The sequence below is a fragment of the Genypterus blacodes genome, unplaced genomic scaffold (assembly GCF_046128005.1).
Source record: "Genypterus blacodes isolate CSIRO-AG114 ecotype Tasmania unplaced genomic scaffold, CSIRO-AGI_Gbla_v1 ptg000067l_1, whole genome shotgun sequence".
Lineage (NCBI taxonomy): Eukaryota > Metazoa > Chordata > Actinopteri > Ophidiiformes > Ophidiidae > Genypterus > Genypterus blacodes.
In genome coordinates, this window is record NW_027466879.1 from 10,997,501 (window position 1) to 11,019,167 (window position 21,667).

Below are 21,667 nucleotides of genomic sequence, written 5' to 3' on the forward strand. Positions count from 1 at the left end.
TGTAACATTCTGTATTCCACTATACTTCACTGTAATGCATTGCATCCAAGAACTATGTCTTCCTTCTGTTGACACAGTGACGTGTAGCTTCATTTTGACTCGGGAACATTCTCTCACAATTGCCTCTGTTAATATGGTTGTTACAAAAGAGCAGACAGCAGAGCGAGAACAAACAAAGACACAAACATTTGCACAGCCCCATAAATGGATACCGATTAAGAGGTAAAGTGGAAGCTATTTGGAATGCTACATGTTTGAAACAAAAAACAAACAAAGTGCAGCACATTCATTCTGTAACCGAATGGCTGCTGGCTGTGTGAGAGCAGTACAATAGAGAGAGGGGGGGGCGAGTTGAGCCCGTGCTATCAGTCAACCAGTAGACAGCGATCAATAACTCCATTTCAATCTGGTCCTGGCATTACACTCAACAAGGCTCAAGAGGAGGTCAGTCAGTAAGCAACGTCCTCCAATCAGGAACCATCAGCTGATCAGAAATATGGGTCCTTACCAAACAATTCATGGCACATGCAAGAACTACAATATAATACTACAATACACTGCACACACTCACTGAACTTTACACAACACACACATACAGTAAACACACACAGAGGGGGTGTTGGGCTAGGAGTCTAAACCCACGTAAGATTTGAGAATGAGTAGATTTCAGCACAGAAGCGCCGCAGGTACCAGACAGGTGCATGATGGGACACCGGTGGTCAACAATGAGTGTTTCCCAGTTGCTCTGGTTCTGAATGTCTCCACTGTCCCCAGTCTCAGTGTTATCCAGCTGGTTGCAGGGGGTGTGGACGTGGCTACAAGAGAGCCGCCTGTCCGTCTATTCATGCAGATTATTGTCGAGCTGCTGCTGCTGCTGCTGCTGCTTTAATATTTTATCGTGTGGCTCCATGTTTGCTAAACAACCGCTAACTGCTCTCTGTCACGTTGCATTATTCAGAGAGCAATTGTGTCCTCTCACGTCAAGCCCGTCAAACAACGCCACCTCCTTGAGACAGAAAACAGCGGTTACCTAGCAGTGCTGCGTCCCCTACACACACACACACACACATATATACAGACCGGGCTCTGTGCAATTACCGAACCACGACGGACAACACAGCAGTTGCATTATACGAGGTAACCATGGCAATCAACATGCCTAGATTGTCAAAGAACAGATTAGAGAGGGGGTGGTGTAGAGAAAAGAATAATAGACTATCTGTACGTGTCAAAGGAAGCAGCTTGGGGGATGCGATGAGAGAACGAATTCCCTGTAGACCGGCAAAGGCCGCGATGCATCGAGCCAGGACACAGGAAGCAGCACAACATGATAGTAAATCAGGATGTCCGGGAAGAGTTACAGTTTTAAGCTGAACATTAGTCCTCGGTTGACTAAATGAGACGGACGAGACCAGCACACAGGCAGTTTCATCTCCTCTGACCTGCATGGTTCAGTTCATCTATCTGCCCCCCAAGAGTTTTTAGAACACAGGGCTCTCATGTTTTGCTTCTCCGTCCAGCTGAAGTCTTCAACCCATAAATTTGATGAAGACAAAAATAACCCTGCAAGAACATAAAGCACCCTTCACCCACTGAGTTTATGGGCTTCACTCGTTTTCCGCCAAAATGCCAGATTGAGCCTTTTGATACTGAGGTCACGACATGGGAGGAAGAGACACAAGGAGAACGAGGCGCCACTGGTGCCTGCTGAAGCAGCATGAGGGCCTTTCACACACAGCAGACGCTCGGGATGCGTTAGAACAAGAAAAGCACAGGTGTTAATGAAGACGATTTTAATCACGATCAGATTTCACTTTAGGTGTTTGGGAGTCACAGCCTTCATTCAACCAGCAGCACTTACAGAGCAGAGACACCGTCCGTGTTAGACGTGTTTTCCTGCTTTGATGAGATCAAATGTGCAAAAGGGTCACATGTCTTTTCTTCAGGGGGAATTACATTCTTTTCAGAATAAAAAATCTAAGAATCTCAGACATAAGTGGTGTAAGATCCATATTTAACTTTACAGTTGTAATCAGAATTCAAATAAACATTACAGTATATTGATAGCTTTGTTTCTCCTTTGTGATCAATTCTTCGCATGACATCATTCTATTCATTTCCTGTTTTTTCCTTGTTTCTGTCACATAATCCTTGCAGCTGTGATACGACTTTTGCACTTATAAAATACCCGCTTTGCTTTGAGAGAATTGCGAGAAAGCGTTTAGACATCTTTAGCTTTACTTTGCTTTCTGTGGTATAAATATCTGGTAATATTTCCTGAGCAGCTCCTTAGTGTCATATTAGTGCCTTTTGAATTTCTGACACGACAGAGAAATATCCTGTTTCATCTCTAACATCGGGCATCTGGTGTGAGTTGGCCTTTAGCCAAGCAGGAGGGGGGGTTGTGGTTGGTATTTGCAGCCTCCTTCCTTCCTCTCCTTCATCTCTCTCTCCCTCTCTCTTCCTCTATGCGTTGCTGGCACAGGCACGTACAGATCGGCGCATGCACAGAACAAACCACAGGCCTTCTCGCTCGGCAAGAGGTCTGCACTGAGGCCACAACTAGCCGAGGACTCGCAGGGAGGGCGAGCCTGTGAGGAGTACAACTAGCCGCACGGTAGCCAGCAACAAACAGCATCTTTTCTGTGTTTATTCCTTTGATTAGGCAATTCATTTAATCCTCATTAAATGATATACTGTATAGTTGATGTTGTATAAATGACCACGTATTAGGTTAAAGCTCCATCAGCACTTTAACGCGATGCCGATTGTACAAGGGCGCACCATTTTTTTTCAATGTCAAATTATTCCACATGAGATGGAAAATTAGCAGGAGAAATTTATTGTGTTTATGTTGAAGAATCTGAATTGAGAATCGATTCGTTGAGTAAAAATGGAAAGAATAAATCAGCTGACTACATACCGTCTCTCTCTCTCCCTCTCCCTCTCACTATCTCTCCCCCCCTCTCTCTCCCTCCCTCTCTCTCTCTCCTTCAGCCTCCCTCCATCTTCCCAGATGGAGCTGTTCTACTAGCAGGTCACTGAGCGGCAAGAACGAGAATGGCACACGGCCGCACTGCATGTCTCTCTGTACTGTTGCCTTGGCAACTTTGGCAGACAGAATGTAAAGTGTGTTTTGTTGACCTCTTGGTTTCTGCTGTAAGTTGTGCAAAGAGGGAAAGTCTAGGCCTTTTCTTCTTCAACTTCTTCAACTTTTTTTTACTCTCCCCTCTTCAGGGACAGTGTGTTACAGTACGCTCTCTTTCAGCCCCCTCCATGCTTTACATTTCTACATTTCTATACGTTGTCCTCAGATACCCAGTATCAGTACAGCTCTCAGCTGCTGGGTACCGAATTTGCAGACGTTGAGAATTAGGAACCAGTAATCTTCTGGTGACATGAACTATTCGATACATACATTTACAAGTATGTTGAAAGATTTAATTGCAATATGTAGACTGACTAGACAACCGCTGCTGCTATATGGACATTTGTATTTGTTAAGCAAAAGTTATGACTTGACTTTATTGGGTCTGATAGAAAACAGTGAACATCATACGCAGTGTTCCTTTTGAAGTGAAAAGACATAAAATACATAATCGTCAAACCTTCCTATGAATGAGTCATAGATTCACCAAGAAGGACACTGGGACAAGGACACACACACACACACACACACACTATAAGACTCCCTGTACAATTTTTGGGCTACAGTATGGAGAGGAGAGGAGAGGAGAGGAGAGGAGAGGAGAGGAGAGGAGAGGAGAGGAGAGGAGTGACTAAGCACAAATTGTAGTTGAGTATCATTAAATGACATTGTAGCTACACTGCTGACTATAACGGCCTGCTGAGAGCAGGCAGGAGGTCACTGTACCAAAGAAACACTCTGTATCATCCCTGTCTAGGTTTTCAACAGTAGGAACACAAAGTTACAGGGACAAAAACTGGACAGACTGACGAGGGACCAGAGTGTGACGTTTTATGCTGACACAACACACAGACACAGACACAGACACAGACACAGACAACACATGGCCACATTGCAGTAATTATACATCACTGTAGTTTGACGCGATACTCTGCATTGTTCTGGCAAAGATGAGAGATTTAAGAGCTCTGCACAGATTCTGGTCAGAGAATCTAGGAAAAGGACTAGATGTTTAACATGTTAAACCTCTAAGTAGTTCCATAAGTTATATACCCTGCAGTTGTTTCATCATTTAAATCCTACATTTGTAGAAATTTGTCACAGATCTGCAAAATCATCCAGGCCAAGTCCAACTCTGCACATCTTAAGCCCACAATAAAATCTCCTTATTCAGCAGAACCCACAACCTCCTGATGTACCAGCAGCTGCTTTCTTATCTGCTTTGTTTCACGTGTCTCTGCTTTCACCATGACACACACTTTCTTTCTTTCTATCTCTCTCTATCTCCCTATCTCTCTATCTCTCTATCTATTCTATTCTATCTGTTGTATTAGTCCTGTTTCCTCTGCACTCATTCAGAGTAACTCATATTATTTAAATATGCCATTGACAGTCAGCAATCAGCTAATGCATCACCGGTCACACTGAGCTTTGATAGCGGATCAGTCTTCTTCGGGACCTTCAGCGCGATCCTGTTGTGGATCGATCACAGCAGTTTTAGCAGCTGTGTAGATTAAAGTGACGGCAGCCATGTTAAATATTTCAACTGCCTCCTGACAAATGTAATATGAAGTAAAGTCACAGGGTTGAGTTTGTGTTCTCAACAACTGGCTCAGAGCAGGACTTCCTCTCAGCAAGCGGGGACTTCCTGTCTGCTATGTGATGATATGACAGTTTCAGTGTTATAAGGGAGAGTAATATATCCAACTCACCTATATACAGAGAGGAGTCCTTCCTATGGACATGGTCGTCAATGTAGGACACTCCTAGAGGCTGGACAGGTGTGGCACCGATGCCGAGCAGAACCTGGGCTCCGATCAGCAGCAGGTACATCATGTTGGTGTTGGCACGGTTACCACAGTTAAAACCAGAGTCTCTGTTCTCTGACCTGGAGGTATTGGAGCAGACATCCCGACCGTCCTCCGCGTGCCACGAGTCCCCTGCCTCATACTCGTACTGGTGAGTCAGAAACTCTGGCAGGGCGGACAGCAACGCCCCCAGCGCCATGACAATCCCTCCGCAGCCAATCAGGCGCGGCCGGTGGGCCTTGGCGCCAAAGTAGCTGACGAACAGGATGAGGGCCAGGTTGCCGATTTCAAAGCTGCTGGCGATGACGCCCACATCAGCGCTCTGGAGGTTGAAGCGTCTCTCCAGGGTGGTCAGGACGCTCACCTGGAGGAGGGAGAGGAAGAGAGGAAGAGAGGAAGAGAGAGAGAGAGAGAGAGAGAGAGAGAGAGAGTAGACAAAAGTTATGTTATAAGCTATAAGTTATTATTATAGTTATTTGCTTGATGCAATAATAAAACAATGGAGGTTTTAGTTATGAGCACACCTGCATGATGAGTGAAAGTCTGGCATTCAGGAAGTTATGTGTCATGCACTTCCCTCTGTAGCTCAGTCAGGCTGTACTGGACCTGTACTGGGTGAACCGCAGCCTCAGGTGTCTGCACAGTGGAACTCAAAGCTAATCTAACCACTCATGATCCCCCAAACAGAACAAGATGGATGATCAATCACGGCTCTATTGTTTCAGATGTGGGGCCGAGCGGACGATCCAGCTGGAAATTTACGATATAATTATGTTCAGCTGACACAATCCTTTGTCACACTCTTGAACATACGTACATTCTTCAACATTTCCACACCTAATGGCTCTTTTTAATAGACGCCACCTTCAGCCAATGCAGCGTGTAGTGTGATGTATGACTGAGGCTCCATTTGGTCTTAATCCATTTCTTCATCGTCCTCTTTGTTTCACATAGCAACATGGGCTACGATCTTAAATCTTAGAGGACAAATGAATAAATGTGTTCTCTTCCATCTTTGCAATAATCCATCCAATCCTGATCAAATGTTACAGCATCAAGGCAGTGCTAACACATATCAAGAGGAAGGAAAGATGGCTTTGGTCAAATTAACAATCCTGAATCCAATGACATCATTGATGTGTGGAACAATTCCTGGAAAAGACAGCACCAGTATGTCCTGACGCTGCTCTGACTAATGAAGGGAGACGTCACCACAAACATAAATGGAAAGGAAGTGGCCACCCAGCCATTATTATTCCCAGTAGGATTGCAAAATGGAGTCATATGTAATAATGTAAATTCTCACATTGCGTGCGATTACAGTCGACAAGTCATGACTCGCTGTCAAATAACTTTATGAATGAGAGCAAGCAGAGCCTGGAGGAAAAGGGGACGTTTGCAACTCGTCGGCTGATTTCACCGCACGAGTGTGTCGTCACTATACATGCTGCACACACATCTCGGTGTTTGTGACAAAGATCCAATCACACTGCAAGACTGATGACAAACACACTGGGCTCACAGTGCGTTCTGCGAGTGTTTGTATCTTGTACCATGTGATCTTGCCTGTCTGGATAGTCCCAGATAGTATCGTATCGTATCTTTCATACTACTGTAATTGGAGAGCGGCTTGTGTATGTATTTATTTGCAATGAGCACCATTCCTCCAATCAACTCCTAATTTGGCAAACACATTAGTTCAGGACTCCTGCATTTGCATAGGATGCTTTTCATTTGATTTACATAAAATTAGCAGTTTTATTGTTTATTTGCATTATCAAATAATAGTAGTGGGAGACTTGAATGGAAACGCCCTAGCACCGCCTATAATGACATCTTCAATGATGTCATAGTTGAGATATATATAACCGCCCCATCATGAATGACATCACTATTTGTTTCAGGATGCTGCTTGTGTTGATTTGTAAAAATATTAATCATGGCGTCACCCACAAACTTATAGCGTGTGTCTTGTTAATGATAAGTTTGTATTCAGTGTTTTAAAAGTTTAATAGTGATTATAGTGGGTGAATTGTTTTCTTTATGCTGCCTGTGACGACAGAGCTGCGAGCCGAGCCGAGCTTGGAAACAGCATCTTTTCTGTCGGCTGTGTAATATTGAGCGGCTGCAGAGATGATTGCTTATTGCTGGTCAACATAAATGAGCCCACCTGCAGAAAGATACAAGGTAGAGATCAACCAGCTGAAGGACCAACCTGGAAAAGCCGTACAGCTAAAAATGGGGACGGAGATGTGTCTGATGGTCCATATCAAACAAAGAAATACATATTGGATGTAACATCTCTATCGATTTCGATGATGCCTTTAATTTAAATCTATTTTGTTTTAGATTGTGATTGTGGTTTTGAAGAAGGCAAACGGGAAGATGGGCTGTACTGCTGTAGTGGACCATTCAAAGGCTTGCAGACCTGATGAGTGAAGGCCAAACATCTGCAGAAGGATACAACTTACAGAAAAAAACACCAGTTTTTGTCAAATAAAATATTAGATACATTTTTTCATACAATTTTATATAGACGCCAAATCACTCATTTCAGGGGAGGAAGGGGTTAAAGGGAATAGGGGTCATGGGGGGGAGAGATCAGGTTGAAGATCATCATTCGGCAAGTTTAATTTTTTATTTGCATTACCAAATGATATCAGTGGTAGATATGAATGGAACCGCTCTCCTTTCACAGTCACCATTAACAAAGGTCAGGGGTCAAGAGAATGAGCGAGTTGGCATCCACCTTCCTCAGCCTGAGGTCCCTCACAAAGCCAAAGTAACCCCGGTGATGTCGTAGAGGTCATTTTAAGGTTTTGTGTCAAGTTGTGTGCTACATGATCAATAGCCTGAATTGTAAATAATAAGTGCTGATTACTGCATTGATTGAATAAAGATTTTGGAACCTCTTGACACCAAAGCTAGAGCAGCGTACATGACAGAGATGTGAAGCTACAGTGGAGATACGATGCTCTATGAGGACAAAAGAGGACAAAACCCTTGCTAAAATAAAATATCACCCCTTTTGTGCAATGGTATTTGTTTTGCATTGATCACACACACACACACACACACACACGCGCATTGAATATCCCTCAGTCAAATATCCTCATTAGACGACGTCCTGCGTAATTCCAGCTGAAGTCAAACATTAAAGTGACGTAAAAGGCCGGCAGGTTGGCTCGACCTCCTGTGCGCCGTTTCGTAACACACACACACACACATACACACACACACACACCAAACACATAAACCCACAGCCCCCCCTCCCTCCCTCCCCCCCAACAACGTGTATGGCCGCTGTGACGCGCTTTGTGTCATGCAGATGGTGCATAGGCCTGATGGATGATACGCCGCGACTCATCAATCAGTGAAATCTCCATTCTCCATGGTTACTGCGGGATCTGTGCCGCGATCATCCTAATGTGATTATAGGATAATATGATCATTAACCGCATCAGCTGAAACACCGCATCATTGCCCACCGCCTGCCTGCCTGCCTGTCTGTGCCCGGCTTGAAGGGCGCCGCGTTAACCCGATGTTACCTGGGTGCTAGTGTGTGTATGTGTGTGTGTGTGAGAGAGTGAGAGAGGGGGGGGGGGGTCTGGCTGGTTTACCTTTGAGACCCTATACTGACTAAATAACCGCGGATGTTCCGTGGACACTCACCAGATAAGCGCCCACGGTGCCCTGCGCCAACATGAGCGCACATTCCGACACCAGGAAGATCTTAATGTTGGAGAAGCATGAGGTCTTCTTGTGGTTGTCATCCTGCTCCGGGTCGTCGGTGCTGCTGCTCCTCTCGGTGCAGATCTGCTTTTTCACCTGCATCCTTCGGGCTCAGGCTCCGGCTCCAGCTCCGGCTCCGGTCGGCATGAAAGTGAACGGGTCCAGTGCTGCGGCGGAAACCATCGGGTTCTGGGCGAAAAACGCTGCAGTGCAGAGTCGGTGTGGCTCCGGGCTCCGTCAGCGGCCCGTCTAGGCTGCTGGAGGGTAGCGAGAGAAACGCTGCTGTCCACTCAGCATTACGCACAGCCCCGTCAGCCAGCGACCTCCTCACCGCCCGCCTGTCCACACGCTGCTATAGGCTACATCACATTCAAATGCCTGCGAGTGTGTGTGACGCTGTTTCCCCCCGCAGACGGACGCTTTCATCACAGCAAAACGACTGGACCGGGACCGGGCTCGGTGTTTGTTTTTTTCTTTTGCTTTCACACAGACAGGCCCGAAAACCGGTACCGAGTCGGTTCTACGTCCTCCAGGCGGTATGGAAGTGATGGTGATGCTCCTCCTTCTCCTTCTTCTTCTTCTTCCTCCCCCCCCCCCCCCCCCCCCCCCGCCCCCTCCTCTTTCTCGCTGTAACCACGCACATCAACGTTTCATTTATACAGATTTATATCTTTGTCATTGTCAGAGAAGAAACAAAGCATCCATGTCGTGTATTATTGTATATATCTGTTATAGCTGTGACATTTGAACAGAGAATATTAGCAACACTGTATTGTATATTGTGCAGTATTTTACATGGCAACCAGGTTTTTTCCATTGTAATAATTTTATATTGAATAAAAAAATGGTACTTTTTAAAAAGAGATAAAAGTTACACGTGTATCAAGTTAATCTGAAAAATTTACAAAAATCTACATATGGTGGAATTTGAAATATATTTGAAAAACAGTATATCTATTTTTTAATTCTTACATATATAACTACCAAAAAAAGGCTTAGTTGTTTAAAAACATGTCCGATGGGAGGCTTTGTTTGAAGCATTATTTCATCATTTGACAGACCGCCATGTCTACACACTGAGACTTTTACACACAATCAGACAGCAGCGTCATTATTAATCTGTCCTTTTGCATTACAGCAGATGAATTATTATTCATTTAAAAGTGCACCTCCAGCACGCGCACTCCCTCTCCATCCATCACACTCTTGTCTTTGTAGGACTTGTTTTGTCCTCTGCAGCAACATGCTTCATAAATTGCAATCTGGCTGTCAGAATGGCCTCCTTGTTTCTCTGAGTCCTCCGTCGGCGCTATTCAAGACTCTGCAGTTTGATATTAACAAGAGTTTTAATTTCACTCTAATTTGATTCATCACCAGTCATCCCAGTGAATGCTGAGCCCCACAGCCTCACTGGAGCAGCTGTGGGGCTCAGGCTCAGTGGCAGAGGCGTGAGGTTTTATTAGGCAGCTCTAAATTGTAAATGTATGATGTCCACCAGCATCTTGTGATTTTAGTGCTGAAGTGGAAACGCTCACTTACGTACAAGAAGAAATGGGGTTTAGGTGTGGACCGATGAATCTATTTTATGATCTTTTATGCTCATCTTAAGATAGACGTTAACATCTGATCACCTACATTTTCAAATTCTTAAGCGGTTGCCAGGTATGTAGAGAGTAAATAAAGAGAAAATAAACAAACATTATCTGTGGAGTAAGAGAGCAATGAGCACCAAGGTCATTTCCCACTGATCCACAGCTTTTGGCTCACAGGGCTCCTCAGACCATTCAGAGGTTCTATCAGGACCAATTCAATAGCATCTGAAGCCAGAGCAATCCATCAGCCAGAGTGTGGAGTCAGCAGGAAGACCACCTATTTCTCTTGGAGTCACTCAGAGCTCCAGTGTGATTTAAGCCACCGTGCCTGCTGATGCAGTGGAAGCCCGGCTGAAGACATTATTTTTGGACACCTCTTAATCACAACATCCGTAGATAAAAGAGTGCGCTCATGAATTTAGCAAACACAGAAAATAACTTAGAATATTATTTTCTTTTTAATTTATTGATTTTATTGTATTGTTTTGTTGATTTGACATGGATTATTTTCAATGTATCCTGTACTTAATGTGAGGAAAACACCTAAACACACTTCAAAATACAGTAACAACAAATGACTAAAGAAAGAATTGAACAACTAAAGACATTTAATCTGCTGAAATGAGGCTAACCAACTAGCAGCTACACTTAGCTTAGCCTACATCATATGAATAGTAGCGTAGCTGTAGACGGCTGTAAACGATTAAAGATGATTGGAACGTGCTTAAAGTGTGTTATTTACACAGCAAAATTTATCAGATTAATATTCTGAGACTGTGAAAAGAATGATTTGTGATGCCGATATATTATGAAGATGTTCTAGTTGAGAATTACAAGATGTTAAAAGTCTGTGGCTGCATTATGCTAACATAAGCAGCTCCGCGGCTAAATCCCCTCTAGGCCGTATACTTTTGAAAACTAGCCAGTTGTCTCAATGTGGACAAAGATGAAATATGTTGAGTTCTCATCTTTTTGTGTATTTAACCACTCAGTGATGAATACAGTATGTGTTTATGTACAATTAAATAAATTGTATGGATGAAACAACAAATAAACAATATTTTGCTTTACGTGTGTGTGATGTTTATAATGTGGCACCCAAGAAATGGATGAACGAAGGTGTTTGTACAACTAATGAGCATAAATAACAAACCATGTTTAAAAAGTAGGTGTTGTCTGTGGAGTCCTGCCCTCGCAGGTTTATTTAGGCCGTGTAATCTGGACCCCAACCCTTAATCCTCCTGCAGACACACCTGTAGAGGAGCATATAAAGAAGCTGCACTGAACTGAGTCAAACATCAAGCTTCAGGAGTTTCTCCTCACCAGTTCTCCACTCAAGCTCCACAACCAGCAGATCGACCCTGAAGATGACTCCACCTGCCAGCCTGCTCCTGCTGCTGCTGCTCGGCCTCTCCCGAGTCCACTCAGAGGTCCAAGAGGACGAGGAAGAGGATGCCGATGTGGACATCACCACCAGGATTTTGACCTCTAATAACGGCTCGAGTGAGATCCTGCTGGAAGGAGACATGACGGCACCCAGAACCAGAAACGCCATGTTCTGCTGGAGCAACAACTGCTTGTGGAGGAAAGCCTCCAACGGCCTGGTGATGATCCCCTTCACAGTGAGCAGCGAGTTCCCCAGCTGGGAGAGGAGGAAGATCGACTTGGCCATGCAGTCCTTCCACAGCAGCACCTGCCTCCGCTTCGTCCCCCGACAGAGCGAGTACGACTACATCAGCGTGGAGAACAGGGACGGCTGCTTCTCGTCTCTGGGCAGGGTGGGGGGCAGGCAGGTCCTCTCTCTTAACAGACGGGGCTGCATGTACCACGGCATCATCCAGCACGAGATCAACCACGCTCTGGGCTTCCAGCACGAGCAGACCAGGAGTGACCGCGATCAGTACGTCAGGATCAACTGGGAGAACATCAACCCTCAGATGGCCTACAACTTCCACCAGCAGCGCACCAACAACCTGAACACTCCCTACGACTACTCGTCCATCATGCACTATGGAAGAACCGCCTTCTCCATCCAGTACGGCCGGGACTCCATCACCCCCATCCCTGACCGCAATGTCCAGATCGGCCAGAGAAAGGGAATGTCCCGCATGGACATCACCAGGATCAACCGACTCTACGGCTGCTGAGAAGAAAACATAAACCTACACAGCAAATTAAACAGTTTTGAATCTTTTGAGTCTCTACTACTGCTTACCACTGAATTCAAATTTGGTGAGTCTGTAATGTTTAGTTTGTGGATATTTGGTTTCTAGGTAATCTTCTACTTTTTATTTGGCATTGGCTTGGAAAAGAATTTTGTTGTCTGTGTCAGAAAGAGAATAAACTCTCATGAATCTTGAAGTATTCAATTCTTTATGAGAAGTAATAATACCACAAAGTTGTGCATGCAAAAATAAACCCCCTAAATTCAACATCTGAAAGTGAAAACCTTGTATCTCTGAAAGTTGGATATGATTATTGCCTAACAATCTGTTTACTGGCACATGACTCTGCTATACAGTAACAGGCTCCTTCCTTCCTCTTTTAGAGCCACACAGAAGCAGGTGTTCAGACCCTATAGCACTGTGGGGGTGTGATGGTGGCAGGTTGGTGAGGGTGGTGGAGGGTCAGTGTTAGTTGCTGTTTTACACGAGTGACAACAACAGACTCGAGCGTCCAAGTGTCCAGTTTGTAATTACAGACGTTCTTCAGTCTTCTGGGTGAATTATTGATAACTTTTATACTCTTTGGTTCATGCACCTTGGGATTATAACAGATCTTTGCCCTTTACTCCAATGAGCCAAGCCTCTGCGTGTCCATTCCATCTGTTGTCATCCTCCTGTGCTATCTCTCACCTTGGCTGCCTGTGGGGAACAACTCTCGCTGCCATGAAGCAGACATTTTCCATATGCAATGCAATGCAGGCTTGCATGGGAGAGACTCCTCGAAGGTTGTGATCAGAATGGAAACAAATGCTCGTCAATCAGCACTGTGCTCTTATTCTAATAGCAAATGGAGATGGAAGACTCACAATTCAAAGATCTGAATGCAGGATCTATGCAGAATTCATTCTTACACTTCGGAGATGCATAATACCACCAGCATCACATTTCTATTCAGTTATAATTATTCAGAAAGAAGATACTGTGAAACATCAGGTGCTTTCTAATCAAACAAATGAGAATTTCAATATATTGTACGTTGATTTATATTCTGTATTGATTTACGGAAGCGCGACAAAAATAAAATGAATGTTTAATTTCACTGTAATTGCTGAGGTAAAAAGTGTTTTGCAGCGGCCTCTAGTGGCCACTCGACAGAAGGACGAACACTGGATAGTTTGGAGCAGTGGTTCTCAAGCTGTGACAATTAAACTAGTTTCTTTTTTTATTAAGAGCTCGTATATACGATATATATAAAATTAACAAAGCCCTATCATAATCCTTGGATGAGATTATTGTTTATGTTCCATTGAAAATCCATTATTAATTGAATGTGAATAAACACATTTTTGATATTGCATCTCTGTATAGACAATTGTTTAAATTGTGACACATTAACTATACCATAGAAATAGGACTTTACCACCAGTATTTTTTAATCTTCATTTTATACTATATCCTGGTGCTTTGGCTCAGTTTCTTGTGTGGATTGTGTGACTGCTGAAAGACACTGTTGATGTTCAACAGAAGATGTGAAAACCTTCAGAAAAGCATTACATTATTTCCAGAATAACTGGACCAATAGGTGAAACCAAACAGAAATACAGATGCATTTCCTGAAGAAACACACATGCAGACTGCGGTTGGTAGGGCAGTTGCCATGGTGTATGGGGTGGTTGGTCCAAATATCCAAAGTTATATACGTATATATATGAATATATATTTAGCTATAGTTACATATTTGCACACCAATATGGTCTTGCTTAATTAGGATTATTCAATATCAATATTGATTTGCAGATCTTTCAAATAACTTCAGTCTTCGCTTAAAAATGACTAAACATTGGAAAATTAGGCAAACATCCTTCTTGACCTTTTGATGACATCATGTTCCTATCTCAGTACATACTCCTGAAGAAAATAATGAGGTCGTAATGGGGACGGTTGCTATGGTGTGTGGGTGGAAGCTGAGGTCCTGAAGGATGTTTGAAAATGTTTCCAGTGTATTTTGAAAAAGCCGTTCCAGTAACATCCTGAATATAGTGAAAGTAGTGAAGAGCCCAAAAGTGTACAGAAACTGGAAGCATAAGAATATAACGTGAAAACATTCATAGAACCATTATACCGTTTACACTGTTTTGATTTTGAACCACTTTTTCGAATCAGCTTGTCAGCATTCAGATAGACACTTCATCACTTAATTCAACACTGGGCTATGGATGATCCTGGTGTAGCAGATAGTTATAGTGACATAACCACCAACAGGTTAAGACACTATGGGCGAAATAGTGGTCGTTAACTACAGTTGATGTTGACTTGTAGGTGACTTAAACAGAAGTGTCAGGGTTTGCTGGTAGCAGTGAGAGCCATACAGGGACTATGATGTCACATGTCATTGAATGATGTGAGAAATTACGTCACGAAATGTCAGAAGTTATGTGGTCATGGAATGTATGCTTCAAAGTATATATGACGGACTTACAGTCACGTAAGTGGAGAGAGAGGCAGTTATCATGCCGTCAAAGGCAGCCAAGGTAAGTGACCTGTGTCTCACTAAGGGACTGAGCAAAAAACAACTGGCCGATAGGCTCAAGTTATCCCTTGAAAAGGCGCTGAGATTCAGGGAGAAATGCACATGCCAGGAAAGCAGAGTTATAGTGACAAAGCTAAGGGAAAGATTAAGGGATGCCACCGCTGAAAGGATAAATGCACAAAATGAGAGGGAGAAAGAGGAGAAACTAAAAGATGTCAAAATCGCTGACCTCCAGCTGCAGCTCGACAGCGTGAACGCCAACTTGTTGCGCGAGAGAAGAAGTGCTGATGTGCAAAAGAAAAAGCTGGTCGAAGAAGTGCAGGATCTCCAAAGTAAGGTGGAGAACTTCCGAATTCTGACCCTGCAGGAACGAAAGCTCAAGTATCAAGTGGATGAACTGAGGCTGTTTAAGAAAGATGCTGCAAAACAGATTGAAATAACTGATGAACAACTGAAGACGTCAGAATCGGATGCAAGAAATTTGCATCGGGAGTTACAACAAGAAAAAAAGACGACAAAAAATGTCCAGGAGCAGGTGAAAATCCTGGAAAGACAGAAAGATGCAGGGCAGGTGCAGGTGGCCAAGCTAAAAAGCAATATTAATGAACTGAATAAAGGCTTTCATGATTGCAAATTGGAAAAATTGGACACAATTAATGAGTTAGATGATGTAAAATACAAACTGCACAAAGAAACATTACAGAATAAATCAATGAAAAAGGAAATGAAAGAGCAAAATAAAAATCTGATACAGAACCAAACAGAAAACCAAGATATTAAACATGAATTCACAACGTTTAGGCAGGAGGCTGCGGAGACACTTAGTGTCATCACAGCCGAGTCAAAAAGAGAATATGAGACCCTCTTGAATAAGGCAGTGGTCCTCAGGGAGTCCGTGGACGTGATCCTGGTTGAAAAAGATGAATATGTGAGAGAGGCGGAAGACTATAAGAGGAAGGGCATTCAGTCAGAGAGGAAGTTAAACGCTCAGAGGCTAGAAGTGGCTGATGCAACATTTCAGAAGGGCCTCATGAAGGGATGGATTATGGATTCAAAACTGCAGATGGACGCCAAGCAAATCCAGATAGAATTTCTGAATGACAAACTCATAGAGAAAAACGAGAAATTCATTGAGGAGCAGTCTGCCATCGTCCAGTGTCTGGCAAACAACCAGGCCAAACTGGATGAAACCAGAAAGCAGCTGAAAGAAAGTAACATGCTGCTCTTCAAAAGGAACAACCAGCTGCAGGAAAGCTTAAAATTTCAGAAAGACTTGGAGGCCCAACTTGAGCTGACTATTGACGAACTAGGTGTGGCCAACGCTGAGCTGACTGAGAAGGCCAACACGGAGAGGTCCCAGAAGCTGGAACTGCATCGTCAAGAGAAAGAGCTGCATCAAAAAACAGTGGAGCTGCAGCAGGTCAACGCTCAGCTGGATGCAATAAAGCATCAGCTGGCCGACACAAACTCACAACATTCAGAGAAGGAGGTCAAACTGCTGAAGAGTCTCCAGGACATGGGAGAGGAGAAGACCTCCCTCGGCAAGGTTCTGCAGAACTACAAGGAAATTCTGCAGCAGCGCACATCGTCGCAGTCGATAAACAATAAAAGGCAACAGGCGCTGATCAGCAAACTGAAAGACCAAGTGACTCACAAGAAACAATTTAATGAAAGTAAAGTGGAATTCATTGCATGGCAGCAAATGCAGCTTAAGAGGGCTGGTTTTGAAAAGACCATCACCTGCAACAATGAAGGAAAAGAGACGCCTGGGAAGCAGTACTGTGTGAAAGACATCAATTTTGGCAGATTGCAGTTGATTCAAACATCAGACCCAGATAGAACAAAACGTAAGCTATTGATGCAACTGTCCACTCAACACAAGTTGATAAGAGACAGAGACGTCTTAATAAAGGACCTGGAGAAGGAGACTGAGAAGCTGAATCAGATGCTGGTGAGGCGGCCGGCTGAGGCTACAGAAAACCTCTGGTTATGCCAACAGAAAAACAAAGAGCTCAGAGCAGAAATCACAAGTTTAAAGCTGCAAAACACTGCAATATGGCACAAGCTCAAGAGTGTGAAGAAGGGGCAGGTAGTGAGGCGTCCAATCTCTCGGGAATCCAGCAGGACATATTCAACCAGCCCTACAGTTGATCGCGAAGAGGACGATCCTGAAGAGGACGTCCCCTCAGGGTCTCCCACCCGGCCTCAGTCTCAACCAACGATGCCCGATGATTTCCAGATGGAGATGTTAGAAAAATCCACCCAAACATCCTTAGACTCCACTGCCTAGTTGGGGTGACTTTACTGGAATTACAAGTGAAGTGACACCTGCCTCAGACCCATGAGCACGGGTTCGTTGTCGTTTGCTGTAGCTGCTGGGAGTTTTTGAAAATCTACGAGGCAGGAATGTTGCATCATGTACATGGACAGATGAACCCGATGCCGGAGCTCATCCATGTGAAGTGCAGTGAACATCCTGTTTACTTGCTTCCTACTTTTTGGTACCAATTGTTAAAATATTTTTATTCATACTAATTATAATTTGAAGGATCAAACTAATTGTTCTGCATCGGGTCTGTTACATTATTGAATTGTATATGTGATGCCTTTGATGAATGATGAAATGATATTTATACATTTAATGAAACATTTAAACTAATCTCCCTTACGAGAGGATTTATGGAGATATCACCAACACACGTGGCGAAACACTGGCATGACAAACCCCCTTTATTATTTTGAGTACTAGAACCACTTTATGATGTCATACAAACTGAAGTTTAGAATGTAAGAAGCTACACAAAGTTGCAATCAATAGCAATGACTCAGTTAACTACTATACTTGCTCATCAATTGTCCAACGTTAGTCCATCCAATGCAAAGTGTCCCTGCAGCGTCTCCCTCTGCACTTGCTCTTGAGTTCTTCGCTAAACTGCGATATTCTGCTTTTCCTCAAGAAGTTGCAGCAAGCCAGCAATCTCCTGAGACCTTTAGGAGGTAATAGACACCATATTGTTGGGACTCAAGATCTCGATCCAGTAACCATCGGGGTCCTGAATGAAGGCCAACCCTTTCATTTTACCTGGTTGAGAGAGAGAGAGAGAGAGAGAGAGAGAGAGAGAGAGAGTGAGAGTGAGAGTGAGAGTGAGAGAGAGAGATTAATACAATGTTTTAAATATACAATATGTACGTATCAAAAGGCATAATACACACCAATACTGTGTAGAATATCTCAGCAGTGGGGCATTTAAGTGTGTAAATTGTATATCTATTGAATTTAAAACGTGAATGGGGAAGAAAGAGGTGAAAGAAAGGAAGTACGGAGGGGGAACATGCACGCACACACACGCCCAGAGTTCACACTGCCTGCTGGCACCACAGGGACCAGGACAGTGACATTCATAATGAAACTTACCATCCTCTGGCTTTTTAACAAATGTGACTCCTTGCTCCTCAAACATTTTACAGGCTTCATAAACATCGGGAACGGCAATTCCAATGTGTCCTGTCAAATGATAAGGAGATGAAGAGACTTATAGTAGTGTGGATACTTTGATGTACAAACTGGAATTAGTCACCGTAATAGACAAATACATTCTTTCTCTGTGTAAAAAAGGGGGAAGCAATCTCACCAAATCCCCGTGGATCTGAGTTTCCGTTGTGATAGGACAGGGTCTCATCAACCTCAGAGCCCCAGTTACTACAAGAGAGGAGGAAGGGAGAGAGACAAGAGGAAACAGAGGACATAGACTTCAGCTGAGTTCGATCATCATTTGTTGAGATGACACAAGGACAGATCTGGTTCATTCATCTAGTTCTGCAACAATTTTTATTTGAGAGTGGCAAGCTGCACTCGTTTTGATCACTGGACGGCCACAAAGCGTGAATAAATCAAAAATCAGTAGCAGACAGTGGTCCCTTACTGTGTGAGCTCAATGGTGGCTCGTCTGGAGAAGGTCCAGGCCGTCAACTCAGGCTTATCAGGAATCTCCGCCTTATCCTCGTAGCCCAAGAAGAAGAGAGAGAAACGCATGGCGGGGAAGTCAAACTTCTGCAGGAGCCTGAGAGGCACGAGGGGAAAACAAGGCCGCACATCAAAAACAAAGGAAGTAACTTCTTTGTGACTGAGTTTTCTTCCCCGTTCCTTTTTAATAAAAAAACACAACAACTTCCAATGACTTAGACTTCTCATTACTATTATACTGTGCATACTGCTCCTTCAAAGGTGGAGGATGTTCACACATTACATGGGTTTGTAAATAAAAAAACGTGCCACACTTCTGGTTAAATATTTGTACAATTCAACGTATACATCCTGGACAGGGAAGACAGACGGTTTGAAAGAAGAGTGAAAGGCGATCTAAGTAAAGAAAGAAAACCTTTCTGAACAGAGGAGGAAGCCTTTCAGATGAGAGGTAAAATGTCTTCAAGCCTTTATGAGCAAGTCCAGTTGATTAAGATTATCCTTCCTTGGATACCATCACCTGGATGAGATCCTTCACAGACAAATTCTTACAATTTGTTTCCCACATCCACAGTTTGAACACTGCACAGGCACAGACCAAACCTGTGTAACCCCATTTAAGTCCCTAACTGCCCAATCAACTATCAGTGTTAATACATGAGTGTGTCTGTAAAGTGGTGACTGTGAGAGGGAGCAGTAGATCTCAGTGGGAGGACAGTGTAGCATCTTACACACTGCATTCCCCCTTGTGATATCGACAAACTCATCAATCAAAACAACATTATGTCAAGTTCACTGAAGAGAACAAAAGCTGACGGCGGCGATACTCACGTCATGCCGAGGATTTTGGTGTAAAACTCCAGAGACTTGGATGGATCCTTAACCCTGAGCATAGTCTGCTGCATCATGAAGTCCTAAAGGAGTGCAGATGAAGCAAACCAATCAAGACATTTGGATACACACCACACTCGCATAGTCAGCAACTTGCATATTAAAAATCAACCTATTATCTTCCTGATCGATGCCTGTTTATTACACCAGCAAGCAAATTAATAGCAAAATTGCATTGAATGAATCCCCACAGGCAGAGCGTTCACACTGAGCCCAACGTGAGCTCGGGTCCTACTGTGTTAACAGAGAAAAGGAAGAGTGGAAGGAAGGAAGTGTGTGTGTGTGTGTGTGACAGCTGAGCACCATCTCTGCAGTGGGAGATTCCTTTCCTGTCCTCTTCCCTCCTTCCTCCCTTCCCTACTGACTCATTCTAGGGCCAATGTGTGTCTATGAGGGTTGCATTAGATTAGATTTAACTTTATTGTCAATGAAATGCAGTATCATGCAGCATGGCTATGTGCTTGATTTTTCCACACTTGTTAGCAATGTGTGTGGCTGCAATACCAGAGCTCAATATTTTGGATGGGTGTCCACATACTTTTGGCTATGTAGTGTATCTGTGAGACATTTGTGGCTAAGGAAAAAAAGAAAAAGAGAGGGAAAGGTTCCAGAGAACACTCTAGCCCTCCTTAACCATACACAGGATAGCTGGTATAGAAAATGGAAGAATGGATGGTGGTTCTAAGCAGCAACGCAATGTAGTATGTTCGCAATTGTGTGCGAGTCTGTGGTATGCAGGGTAATAAACCAGGGTGGAATTTGACTCTTCATTTATCTGGTTTATACAATCCGATTCCTTCACAGCTCTTGCAAGTTAGGTTTGAACATTCACCCTCGATATACCCCACCAAACAATGATAAAGAACGTAAAAAATAAACCCAATTTCAAATTAAATAAAAACTGATAATACATATGTTAATTCCAGGATAGTGTCAAAACGCGTTTATCCCCGCCGTTTTCCGACAAAATGGATGTGGCTGGCCAATTGCCATCACATTTTGGCCCTCAACGAATATTAGCGTACAGATGAACATCCAGCCTACATGACCCTAACATGCACAAGCGGCAAAGTAGCATTACGATTCCTTCATTTTCGGTATTCAACATGACCTAGTTCTTCTGTATTAGACTACAGACCGCTGACTTATCCACCTTCCTGTCGGAATACGGCGGGGGAAAAAAACACTACCTGTACCTACCTGTCCCCAACATTTCGTGAAAAACGTAACTTCTCGAACGATTTCTCAAACAATTACCCGGGATAAACCTTGACATAAGTCGGCAAGGGTGTAACGGTCAACTTGTGAACGCACTACAAGTCAACTCTACAACGGGACTGTCCTATCTGTGGACTTGTTACCGCCACATTAGCTCCGTATTTAGCGTTTTGGCTGGAAGGTGATACGACGGGACGCGTCCAAGTCCGAGCTAACCCGAACCCTTGTGTAAAGTTCAGCTGTAGCTGTCGGCTTCGCCCGTCTATTTATGAAGCCGTTTCAGTAAAATGAAACGTATGCCACAACGTATTTGTTGGGTTTCTTTTCGTATGGAGGCAAAGGAACTATATGTGTCCGATAATGGACCTACAACCATGGGACCTGTCGGTGAGGCGTTGCCCTGGGCGCGTCTTGTATAAGTTTAATTATACTAAAACAAAATGTCTCACCTTAGTTCTGGGGTCTTTATCTTTACAAGCTTCAGCCACTTTTTCTTCTGAAAGGCCTTTGTCACTCATTTTTGCTATGGGACGTTAAGAAGCGGGACCTGGGCGGGCTGTCAGAGTGCAGTACTTGGCAGAAGGAAGGCTAAGAGACGGGACTTCCGTCTCACAATTTC

At 43.7% G+C, this 21,667-nt stretch overlaps 3 protein-coding genes across 3 annotated transcripts in view; 1 reads left to right on the forward strand and 2 right to left on the reverse strand.

Moving 5' to 3' along the window:
- The window catches only part of LOC143004903 (solute carrier organic anion transporter family member 3A1-like), a 17,941-nt gene extending 9,136 nt beyond the window's left edge, over positions 1-8,805 (reverse strand). Inside the window, exons 1-2 of the mRNA XM_076156079.1 lie at positions 8,629-8,805; positions 4,861-5,320 (exon numbers count right to left, since the gene is read on the reverse strand). Coding sequence (XP_076012194.1) covers positions 4,861-5,320; positions 8,629-8,790 — 622 coding nt within the window. The 5' untranslated portion in view covers positions 8,791-8,805. The remainder of the gene's footprint in view (positions 1-4,860; positions 5,321-8,628) is intronic.
- Positions 8,806-11,528: 2,723 nt separating this feature from the next.
- Positions 11,529-12,440, forward strand: LOC143004705 (high choriolytic enzyme 1-like). The gene has a single exon (XM_076155826.1). The coding sequence runs from the start codon at positions 11,648-11,650 to the stop codon at positions 12,425-12,427; it is 780 nt and encodes a 259-aa protein (XP_076011941.1). The 5' UTR covers positions 11,529-11,647; the 3' UTR covers positions 12,428-12,440.
- A 5,247-nt stretch (positions 12,441-17,687) lies between these two features.
- LOC143004904 (lactoylglutathione lyase-like) lies at positions 17,688-21,655 on the reverse strand. Its single transcript, XM_076156080.1, has 6 exons — positions 21,498-21,655; positions 19,771-19,853; positions 18,899-19,036; positions 18,608-18,675; positions 18,391-18,480; positions 17,688-18,057 (listed from the first exon to the last, which is right to left on the reverse strand). The coding sequence occupies exons 1-6, from the start codon at positions 21,564-21,566 to the stop codon at positions 17,966-17,968; spliced, it is 540 nt and encodes a 179-aa protein (XP_076012195.1). The 5' UTR covers positions 21,567-21,655; the 3' UTR covers positions 17,688-17,965.
- Between the last annotated feature and the right edge of the window lie 12 nt (positions 21,656-21,667).